The sequence below is a fragment of the Poeciliopsis prolifica genome, unplaced genomic scaffold (assembly GCF_027474105.1).
Source record: "Poeciliopsis prolifica strain line A6 unplaced genomic scaffold, Auburn_PproV2 SCAFFOLD018, whole genome shotgun sequence".
NCBI classification, from domain to species: Eukaryota; Metazoa; Chordata; class Actinopteri; order Cyprinodontiformes; family Poeciliidae; genus Poeciliopsis; species Poeciliopsis prolifica.
In genome coordinates, this window is record NW_026562393.1 from 5277928 (window position 1) to 5290497 (window position 12570).

Consider the following 12570-nt stretch of genomic DNA (forward strand, 5'->3'; position numbering starts at 1 on the left):
GCAAGAGACTTACGGGAAGGTGGAGGATGCTTTAAGTAATTTACGAGTGCCACATAGATACGTGACAGTTTGACCACACTTGGTCAGCGACATGCGGCCAGCAGTGATACTGCAACAAAACATTTTATAATGTCTGTATTTTTAATCCATGCACTAAAGAACAAATACACTGTAAATAAATGAGCAAGGTGAGTTAGCTTAAGTTCTCGAACAAAGTCCCTGTTTGCATTCAGCTATGGCAGATATCACGAATAACAGCTTAGACTCCTTAATATTCTGAGTAAGGCTAAGGGATCAGAAAGAGCAACCTTGCCATTCACAAACCTAAACACTTTATTAGTTCATCAATAAAGTGTGGAATGTCTCTTTGTGCTAGATGAGCTGCACTAAGTGTTTTAGAGGTGGTTGACCTACTTTAATTTCCAAACACAACTATGAATAAAACCTAGTGGCATCGTTTAACAACTTGTTACAAACAATATATGTGGGATATCATGTCAGAACTCACATATTGACCCTTCAGGTGTACGGGCTCCAGCTGTAAAAGACAACATTCCTGTCACCTAAGAACAGCAACTTATCAACACTTAGTCTGTGTTGATAAGTCTGAATTTCACCTGCAATATTCAGAGTTTAGGGGGCCAAAGTGGCCCTAGTCACATGAATGCATGGATCGATCTGCCCTTGTGTCACCAGGTCAGGCTGATCATCTCAAAATGGGCTACGAAATAGTTTCAGTTCTGACGTAGTACTGAAGGCAAAAGTCATTTAGTCATTGAGGAATCATAGTCATGTACATAGAAGGCAGTAAGAAATTACTGACTATCCATAAGCGTATTGTAATCCTCACTAAAGCCTTTTGAAAATCAAGCATTCAGTGAGCTACAGTCGACATAAATTCTTTTAAAACAAGTTTGTATAAAGTAGAGAATGCTTTTCATTTTTACTTTTCTGATGCAAATATTTTGAGCTTCACTCAATCCTGTGAAAGCGTCAAAGCATTAGCAAAGGAACTGAGAAAGAAAGGCCTTCTGAGCTAAGAATACACTGGAGCAGCCCAGAATTAAAATCCACATGTACAACTACTAAGCATAACCCGTAGCACATCATGCTGCAGGTTTTAAAACCTGAACGAAGAGAAGCCTCTTCTCTTCGTTCAATTACTCATAACATAAACAACTACTAAATAATAGCATCTCATGAGTGTTTCTGCAGAAAGACTGTTCATCAGAAATAAACAGCTTTTCTGAAACATGTATATTTAAAGTAATACTTTTATTGTTTTAAATACAGGTATTTAAAACATATAAGTTTGTTTTAAAGACAGATCCCAGCATTAAATCTGAAAGATCAGCATAAAGCTTCAGTATTTTAACAAGCTGCTAACCTGCACTGTACAAAAAAAGCTAAGTTCCAAGTGCAGAAAATGATTGACAAGAAGTTCACAGTCATCTTGCAAAGTCAAAGAAACACTTGACATGAAGTTGTTATACTGACCTGATGTTTCCTGGACAAAATATAAATTATTCCATTACTTATCATTAGTGAAGTGAGGTAATTATTTTGTGAACCAACCGTGTTTCAAGGTTCTGCCAGATTATGTAGTGAAAAAGTAGAAAGTACTCAGGACCACATTGACATCTAGTGGTCATGCTTCAAAATTGCTAAAGAATTGTGGCTTTGACATGCATGAAAAAAACAGGTAATGGAAATGCTGCCTGCTCTCTTACAAACACGAGTTGAAGCTGACATCAAGAGCCACACTCACAGTTTACTGGATCGTTTCTTTCTCTCAACACAGTCACAATGACAAGAGGCAGAAACTGCTCATTTTAATAACAATCCATAGGTTCACAGTACGGCCACATAAAAATGCATTTTTCAGGATCCTAACAACTAAAAGAAGAATGTGTGTGCATGTAAATAAGGTTTTAAAACAAGGAACCTTCCTGACTGCGAACAAGTATCATTTGTTGAAGACTCTTGTCAGGTCAGGTCCTCGCAGTTAAGTCCAAAATGATTCAATGATTAAAGGTAATAAACACCTTTGCTTCTTACAGAAAATTAGGTCAACACATCACAAAGAATAAAACAATGTACAAGGACTATCAACTTTGAAAAGAATCTATATATTTTTGTATCTTGTAATTTCTTTACTTTTCTCAATCTGTGGAACAATTGTATTAACCTTGTAGCACTTAAACAGGACTTTCATCATTAATGTTTTTACTGCTTTTCTGTTTTCTAAAAGAAAAATACCTATACAGCTATCCTTCCCCCTCAAATGACAAGTTACATCGTTTTTCTGATGTATATTGCTTGCAGAAGGTTTTTAAAAGCTGATAAGGTACTGTTTTTAACTACTATGTATTGCATTTGGTGACAATGTAGCTGCACTCTGTAAAAAAGAGAAGTAAAAAATGAGTCATAGTAATGTGCTGAACATATGTCCACAGATGCAATCAGAAAATCTTAGCAGTGATCACAGGAACCAAGATACACGAGACACGAACATGTCTGAAGAAAGATGCCACAGTCGTAAAACCACCCGCTCCTCATATCAAAGCGTGTCTGAAAACTGAAAATAAGCTATTGTCACCTCAAAAACTTTACCAGTCAACAAACAGGTATGCCATCAAGTGTAACTGGTGGCTCTGCAGCAGTAACTTAAAGCTGAATGTGTCAAAAGCTGGCGTGGTTTCATAGATGACCAGGAAGATTTAACAAGTTGTGATGACAGGAGAAGCAGTATGTGGGTTTGTCAGTCTTACTGTTCATGCAGTCACATTTTGACACCTTTTAGAATTATGGGTCTGTTACGGGCAAGCAAATGTTTTACACAAGAATTTGGTTTGAGGTTTTAAAAAGTTAATGTGGACACTATTCAGGAACTTTATCTAGGTCATGCCAGTTTACCTTTCTGTAACAAACACAATGCATGTGAGTGACAGGAAGTAAGAGACGCATTTTATGTACTTTTAAAAATTAAAACATTTATTTAGTTTGATGTTTCACACAGTTTTAACACTAATATGAGTGAAAGAATAAAACTATATTTTTGGCTTAATCTTAATTTAGATTAATCTGCTACAAAGATAAAAGCACTTTAAAGACAAACACTTGAAATTGACCTTGCAAAATCATTGTTTATGATATTCTCTTCAAAACTGACATTCAAGAAAAGCAGACAGGAATGTGAAATATGAAAAGAAGCAACTATATTCTTCTGTCCACATTGGACAAAAGGATAAGTTTAGGAAGATTTATCACTATTTTGTAAATTTCAACAAACTGTAAATTTCAACAAACTGTAAATTTGTCTTTTAAAGTTAATCAAGCTACTCCTGTATTATTTGTCAAGGCAAATCATTAATACATAGAAATTACTTACAATAAGACAAAAATATGCTTTGAAAAGTGAATAAATATGTAACAAATAAAAAAAAGTATAGTGCTAATTGGTACATGACATCCAGATCAAACCAATCAAAAACCATAAGCTGTATGTTAATTAATATTTTCTTTAGAAAAGAAAAAATGTACAGAACACCAGATGGCCTCAAATAGTGAAAAAACAGAAAACTGCATAAAAAAAATGTAAGATTCAGAAACTACTCAAATTTTAGTCTGCTGCACAGATGAAGGGTTAGTCAAAACAGCTTTAAGAAAACAAATCAAAATGTTTTACTGTATTGATATTTGCATTTCTTTAGTTGCAATTTCAACAAAAAGCTTGGAAAATACTGCATGTTGCATTTTAAATAGAAACACGAATAATTCTGCAAACTTCAACCATGTTTAAAGTCTGCCATGTAAGATCTCAAGAAACAATGTGAAAGCAGAAATTCAGTTCCTTGAATTAAACACATAAAAACCTACTGGTACTTTTCATGATTTCAAAATTGCTTGTGGTCATAGTTGCAACATTTTAACTTGATATTTTGTCTTGTCATCTCGTGGCTGCTGGTACGGCTCGTGGCTGGTGAACTACCATGACCAAACTTAACTGTTGTGTCTGTTTTTGTGTCGTGTGACTCATTGTAGTCTAAAACCACACAGCTTTGAGGTAAAAATGTTTCAAAAGTGACAAGTTTTTAAACTCCAGCAAAGTAGCTGCTGCTTCAGTGGCTCTCATAAACAGTTTAAATTTTTTCACAATTTAATACACAGAATTAATGAGGAGAGTATAATTATGATTCATTTTAATTGTAGTTAATATTTTCAGTGATGTGTTTTAATGCAAATCATAAATTGAACTTTGCAGCAAAAATCAAAGTGTTTTAGATGTGGCAAACTTTTTAAGGAGTGCAGAAACTAGTCACATATTATTTCAATGTGGGAAAAGGACAGGGTCAATGTGGTGGAGAACTGCAGATGTTTAAGCTTTTACCAACAACAGCACCGCTACACTATTACGGTGTCTTTGCAGGCTAATTTCAGGTTCAGTTTTCAGTATCACAAATCTGTTTCACTTCTTATATGTGTCTATTATTGTGGTAACTTACATTGGAAAGATGACAAAGATCAATAGTGCCACTTGGACAAACAACACCCCTATGAAGAGGAGGCTCCAATATATTCTGAAATATTTTTTTTAATTTAGGAATTGCCCATGCACCTGCAGAATGTACCTTTGTTATTTAAAAATACACAGCATCAACAAAATGTATTATTGTAACCATGATTATGATATGATTTCAATGCTGAAATGTTATAGCTGTACCTTTAACTCGCACTAAAAATAAAAAAAGGTAGAACTTAAAACAAAAAGAGGTTTTGAAGTTCTCTTTTCAACACAATATTATATATTGGTTATGGTATAATAATCAATATATATTTGGTTATTATACCATATTTTTTGTATTCTACAAAAGAAATGTAACTTAAGATTTTATAATAATTTCTTACTTTTTAAAAGTCAGTCAGTATTGTCTATTTTTAATTACTAAGCCCTGAGGTATAAAGATGCCTGAGGCCTATTTCAGTTTGCCCCCTCTTCAAAATGGAAAATATATAATTTAAATAAGGTATTGTGGTTTGGACTTAGTCTGATATGCAATGTTTATCGCAATATTTAGAATTTGTGCTTTGGTTCTACGACAATGTTAAAACTTTCAAAGCAGCTGTAAACGGTGAACTATGATCTCAACACTTTCTCCAAAACAGGACAAAAACTAATTTTGCAGCCTTTTCTTCCCCCACATAATCGAACAAGTTACTTTTAAGCCCTTTGTGAAACACATTTGAGGTTTGGCAGCTCATTTTGAAAAAAAAAAAAAAGTACTTACACCATATCTTGCAAATGTATCAGCAAAAACTTGCTAAAACAAACTCCCCCGATCAATAACCAGACCATGCAGAGAATCAACAATGAGAAGACAGTCAAATGTACACAAAAACAAACAAAACTGTTGACACAGTAGAAGTGCACCTAAATGAGCAAATGGCAACGTTCAATTACCATAAATTTAAAGAAGCCCTTTAAATCTATGCCCAGTTTTGTTTATAAGTCTACAATAAATGCATTAGAAGCGCTCTTCAATGTGTGTGGGCGTGGGTGCGTGAGCGTGTAAATAAATGCTTTAAATTGCACTGAGACAACATTTGCTATGTTACTGAATTTGTTCACACTGCATTAATAAAACAGAGTCGCAGATGGTTTCCATTTAAGCATTTAGCATGGCCAGTAATACTCAACATCAAAAGAATCTTTGCACGACATACAGATGAAACAAAAGCATCTTCAGTCAGACGTTTTCAGCTCAACCACAGTCAGAAACTGTAGAAGAGGTCAATCTTACCAACTCGTTCCACAATTACTCTCTATGCCACAAAAGGTGACTCATCTAGAAGTATGCAGAACTTGTCTTTTTTATTTGCATTAACATTGAACATTGTTTCACTTATTTCCTGGTTAAAAGATACAAGACAAATTGTATAATTTATTCTGCTATGAAAAGCCATTTGGATCATTTCTGTCTATCAAATTTTTCATCTGAAATTTTTCAGAATGCATTTCAATTTAGGTTTTCAAATAAAACTTTTTGACTTTCCCATTTTGTATTTCGAGATTACTAGATCTCAACCCAATTCATTTGTGCCTTTTATAGTTTTGGTTGATTTGTTCTTCAGCTTTTTCGAAAAGGATAAAAAAGGTACCCTCCTCCGTGGGACATTTCATAACAAAGGATTTTTTATTTGAGCCATAAAAATACTATATAACAAACTGATTTGCAATAGTTGAAGTACATGACGACAAAATTATTTGCTGATGCTAAATAGAAGTAGCAGGGGACAAAATGGCAAAACGCTTTAATGAAATGGAGATACAAATTAACAAGGGAATGAACAAACGGTGGCTGTGGCTTAGTGCGTTGTCAATTTGCTTCCAAATTGCTTACTGAATTGTGCATCATCATTGTGCACATACTGGTGAGGGTGAATGAGTGATTGTGGGTATAGAATAAAACAATTTGGGTGGTTGGAATGACTTGAACAGAGCTTTATATTCATCACTATCCTGGGTCTTGTTGGACAGATTCCATCTTGTTGTTGTTTTTACATCTTGTTGTAGATTTTAGAAAGGTCTCTATGAATGTGGCTTGTCAGAATAAACACTTAGAATGGACAACAAAACTAGTTGCATCCTACATCATAGTAATCCATTTACTATTGAAATCTGTTGAAAAATGCAAGGCAATAGTAATTTAATGGTAATTCAGAAAAATAGCAACCTTTTATGTAAAAGCTGCTTTACGTATAAAATCAGAACGTTAACAAAAAGATGACTGTAACCATTCCACAATTTAAAATGTAATCAAACTATAAGGAAGCTTATGAGCTTGCATATTAAGACAAATGCTGTAAATTAAGATAGAGTCTGACTTTGAACTACAATACAACTTTTACTGCACCAAGTCAAAGTGGCCAAGATTACAATGAATTTGCTGAAAAGTCAGAATTTTTCTTTCCAGGTGAATATTTATTACACTCGAGAGAGAATGATCAAAAAAAATATAAAAAATAAAATTAAAAAAATTAAAAAACAGGCAACAAAGAAAAGGCAATATATCACTGGTTTATTTGAATTTTAATAATAAGGCATTTAATGGTTCTTCATAGAAAACAGAGCAATATTTGTACAGCAATAATAAATGATATATAATGTAAAAAGTTACAAAAGTTGAAAGCAAAACCAAAAAAATAAATAAAAAAATATTTACATGTTTAACAAATCACAAGGTGCAGTGAATTTCTTTACAATAAAGCGAAAAGTTATTTTCTAATAGTTGGGTATTAATATGTAAGCTGTATAAAACTTGTGTATAAAAAATATATGCTTCTCCTCCTTTTTTTTAGCTTTGACCAACAACAATTAACATTTGTTTATGCTGAGTGGAAAAATCTGTACGATGTATTGCTTCAGTAATATTCAGCATTTTAAAGAACAGCAGTTTTCATAAGAAGCTTTAAACTTGAGTTTAAAGATCAAAAAGCGACTGATAAGGTCTGCTTTGTTGTGAAGCATCAGCTTTCTGAATCAGCTACAGATGTTTAAAGTCGTGCTGCTGGAAACCTGAACAGAAATTGAGGAGAGTGTCTTATGACTTTTATACTGATTTCTAATGTCTGTTCATTAAACTAAATTACATATTTAAACTGAAGACACGTATGTTTTACTTTCAAGATTATTCGCTTGTTGGAAACTGAAATTTGACAGAGGTTAATCCATCACTACTGGAGCAATTGCGATCAGGTGATGTTGGGGAGACAACTGAGAGCACAGTGAGAGCAGGAGAAGAGGCAGAGATGGATGTGGAGTGGATACTGTGCAGCTGCAGCTGCAAGCCACATGGACAGCCAGAGTCATGCATGAGCTGCTTTACGTCTTTGCGAAAACGTACACCAACCAGTGCATACAGGATGGGGTTGAGGCAGCAGCGTGTGTATGCCAGAGTGCAGGTGATGTACTCCCCCATCAGATTGCATAACCCCCCCGCTATTTTCTGAGATAAAACCACTGTGTACGGAAGCTGGAAGATCAGGAAAACCAGCACCAGGGCAACCATGAGCTTTAGTGTGCGCTGCCGGTGCCACTGCTTCCCACGACGATGCACGTGGCCTTCCCACAGAGCCACACCTATGGAAGTGTAACATATCACCATGGTGAAAAAAGACACACAGAAGACAGCAATGATGGCTCCATTGGTAGCCATCTTGACATGCCCACTCTGTTGCATGACACAATATGTGTCGTTACCAAACGAAGAAACCCCAGAGTAACGGATTTCAGGGAAGCTCAAGAGTATGGCAATGATCCAGACAACCACAGCAGCAACTTTCCCTGCCATTAGTATCTGCCTGCGCAGTCGTAGCATCTGTTGGGCTCGTGCCACAGCCATGTAACGGTCAACGCTGATGCAGCCGAGCAGCAGCAGTCCGCTGTACGTATTGATGGCATAGCATGCACGCATCACTTTGCAGAGGGCAACAGGGAAAATCCAACCCCAGTGAGTGTAGGAGGCCTGCAAAGGGAGCGTGAGGAGCAGGAGGAGATCAGCCAGCGCCAGGTGGAAGAGAAACACATCAGTCATGGAACGAAGCCGGAGGCGCCGGTAGCGAGCAAAGGTGGCGATCACCAGAGAATTTCCCAAAACTCCAACAAAAAAAATCAGGCAAAAAGCGCATGTCTGGAACATTTTGATGACGTATTTCTCATTTTTATCGGGATCACAATAGTTGTTGTCGTCATAGTCAGATTCGTTATCGCTGGAGTTTAAGTTTTCCAAAAAGTTCAACATATCATCGTAGGTGAAATTGTCATAATTGGAGAAGTCCATCGTCGCTGTGGGGAAACAGAAAGAAAACGTGTAAATTCATCATGCATTGAAGTTTAGTGACTAAAACACAATCACATCCTTAACTGAAAACTCAAAGTAAAAGAAACATATCATCTAAACAGAGTACATTTAATTGTTTATCCTATAATGGTTCTTTCATATATTTAATTAGTGGAACTTCCATTATCCAATTAACTGGAATTATTTCAAAATTTTGTCTGAAACTGGTAAAGGTAAGCCGAACCCCAGAACCTCCTGCACACTAAACTATTAGCTTTTTGATCAGCCAGTGGTGAATATTGTGAGTCATTTCAGATTTATGCAAAATGCCAAGCCACAGCTAGTTTGCGTGAGGACGTATTATTGTTCTGTCGCACGACAAGTTTCAATTTACATAAAGCCTGGATTCATTTTGAGAAGAGTTCTGCCCACTTTGTCAAGAGATCAGGAAATTCAAACTGGTACAAGCAGACTAAAAGTCAAGGTGCTGCAGCTCTGCTCTTCAGTTTGAGTAAGCAGCAGAGCCATTTTAGTCATACTGAAGCACATTGCGTGACACTGGCATCAGGTCGTTGGCACAGGGGAAATCGTGGGTAGCGAGATGGTCGACGGATCAGTCAGTGTCGCGTGCTAAGAGCCTTTATAGGCAGTTTTCACAATCACTTTTTTTTCATTTCATGTTTCACTACGGCACTCTGCTAGCAATGAGGCAGTTAACAGTGTTAAATTGTCCTCTTTACTTTTAAGAATAAATTGCATTGCTAAGAGATCAAGTCTGTGTTGTGGAGGTTTTCTGAAAAGGTAAGCGGAACATTTAATTCTAGATTGATTTGTGTCTGGTAATTGGAATGTATTATCTGCTGGAAATAATTTCTAAGGTTTCTTGTGTTATCAGATATAAGTTAAATGTTACATTGAAATTAATTCTGCACAAGTTCTGCTTTTACAAATCGGAAATGAGTGGAAAACAGTAGTGTGTTGTAAATTAAAAAAGGGAATGAAATAAAATTTATGTACAGGTTAGAAGACTAATAAAAATGGTTGAAAGGAGAAAATGAATCTGAATTGTATGTTTTCCAAAACCATCAAATGCAAAGGTAACGTTTTTTTGTCACATCCGCAATTCAAAATGGTAACTTTATGTAATTAAAAACAATTCTGAAATGAATTTGGCAAATTTCACAAGTCATTCTCAAATATACAGTCTGAATACTCAAGTAAAATAGAAATATAGCAGGTCAGGGGTTTTTCATCCAATCTAAACTCCAACTTTTAATGCACCGACAACATACATAAAAGTATGTATCTTCCACTCTGAGTCATCAGCTTCTTCACTTTGCTTTTGATGTTTTCCAGATTTAAGTGCATTCTCAGTTGGTACTAAATCTACTCCAAAGACAAGTCAAGTGGCATTTCTTTTTTACATGTGCACACGAAATACTAGCAACATTTTAGAACTGAAATATTTAAATCTACATTGAAAATGTTGCTGCTTTAACGGAATAAGATAGCTAGTTGAACCAGGTCTGTATTCAATAGACCACATGATTGACGGAAGAAATATTGTTCATCTCTTCCAGCTTCCCAAAATAATCAGAAAATCTAATTTAACTTCTTAACTTTTATCTTAATTAAATTTAACAAATCTAGAATTGTGTACAATCTTATGTTAATTAAAATCAATAAAATAGTTTTCTTTAATTTTTGAAAATACAAAGTTAAAGAAAAAAAATGACATTAATGCTATTTTAAAAACTGTGGCTTTAGAAATTTATAATCTGGATTTGGAATCGTTTTCAATTTTTAACAAATGATTGTTGGTGTGTTCTTTATTTAGCGGCCTGATGTCACACACTTCACTATAAAATATCCAACGAAGCATAGTAATATCAGGAAAACCTGCACATTTTAAATAAGGCTGAAAGTGAGATTGTCCCCCACTGACAAAGTGATGCTACCGAGTTTGAGTGGGCAGCAGTTATTATTTCAGTCATTTATTTACGGCTGTGTGTAACGAGTGTGTCATGTTTCTGATCGGGAATGCCACCGCAACTTCTTTGATTTGTGGGTTTTTTGCTTTTTAAAAAAAATACCAACATCTCAGATTTCCTTCTGAATTGCATGCACAGAGCATTTTTAATGTGAAAAGAAATGGGAACATAAAAAACCCCAAAACAGATCACATGAAAGAGTCATGTGTGAGTTAAGATTGTGATGAACCATAATCAGACATCTTGAAAGTTTAAGTTTAGTGGATGTACAGTTGTAGTAAACCTAGTAAATGTTTAATTCAACTGCTTTCCAATATCTAGGTTGAACGATATTACTTTACTAAATCCAACATTTTGCTTTGGTCGCTATAAATATTTCCGCATTTAAAAGCAATCATTTCAATCTACATTGAAACTTTAAAACACTTTCCAAAACCGAACATACCTGTGATGTTTGAGGTGTTGAGCATGTCCCAGGTTGTTTTCCTGTTCCTGCACCAAGAGCTCTGAGGAGCTTGCACTCTTAAAAACAAGGCTGTGGGCTTAACCTCAGCTACCACGAGCCAATAAAACTAGCTCTGTGTCTGTTGACCTTCGTATACCCCTGCATCGATGATGCCAACATGCAGAAGTCCTGCCTTCTTTTTTCACGGCAGTTCACATCTCAGACAGATTGTGTGTTGCAATTTCTCAGTTTTATACTGAAAGAATAACTGTTTCACAAGGATCTTGTGCAAAATAATGTTGGAAGTTGTCATATTTGTAATATCATGTCAAACTTTCTTGTAAATGTATCTTTAGCCAGCAATACCAGAATAAAAGTGAAAACTCAGTCGGCTTTGTAAAGCCGACCAGTCTTTGATGACCTCGGCTTTGCTTCTGTTGTGGTTCTTCAGTTATCCCTTTCTTTTAACTTTTCAACTCAGTGATATTCTGTTTTTTAAAACTGCAAAAATTTTGTGTTTTAACAAAATAAAAATTTTTATCTTGGTCATTTGATTGTTGTCTATTTTGCATTTGCCAGAGCTAACCCATTTTATTATATTAAAATAGGACATTTTGCAAGTGTTTTCTGTCCATAATCTTATGTGAACTTGCAGGTTGCTTCCTAATGCATCCACTAATGTCTAATGGCAAATCATCATTGGTTTCTGAGTGGGAAAACAGCATAAAGTAACTGCAGTCCACTCGGTGGGGAGTGCCCACTGACATCGAGCTTGAGAAAACTCAGCATAAAGATGATTTACTAAAGTTCATGCAATAAGTTCAGCTGGAGGACAAAAGGTGCCACCATACTGGGTGTAACTGCCAACTTGGACATGACCTGGTTCATAACCTCTCTCTCACTTCAGTTATGATGGTTAGGGAGTCGACCCTCTTTCACCTTTAAAGGCTTCTCATGCCTTTGTGTGTCCTTTGTACACAAACTGCTTGGACCTCAAGTTCACAGTCCTCTTCATAGCATTATGCTGATAACTGCCTTCCGTAACTAGATGAGAAGTCAACCTCTTATGGTGAATTTATAAACAGTTTTGCACAGTTTAACAAAAAAGGAAAAATGAACAGAAGAACCAGAAAAGGATGAAGTGATTTCTCACAAAAATGTGAGTGAATTTTTGGTCTCCTTGCTGTCCTCAAGAGATGAATTATCTACTCTGGGAAAACAGTGGCACCATCACCTGACTGGACGTATCGTCACAGAGCTCACACAAACACAAATCTGGACTGTATGTGCACAT

General features: G+C 35.6%; 1 protein-coding gene across 1 annotated transcript; it reads right to left on the reverse strand.

The window, feature by feature from the left end:
* Positions 1-7311: 7311 nt before the first annotated feature.
* ccr10 (chemokine (C-C motif) receptor 10) lies at positions 7312-12570 on the reverse strand. Its single transcript, XM_055043076.1, has 3 exons — positions 12511-12570; positions 11277-11403; positions 7312-8845 (listed from the first exon to the last, which is right to left on the reverse strand). Exons 1-3 carry the CDS (start codon positions 12568-12570, stop codon positions 7689-7691), a joined length of 1344 nt encoding a protein of 447 aa, XP_054899051.1. The 3' UTR covers positions 7312-7688.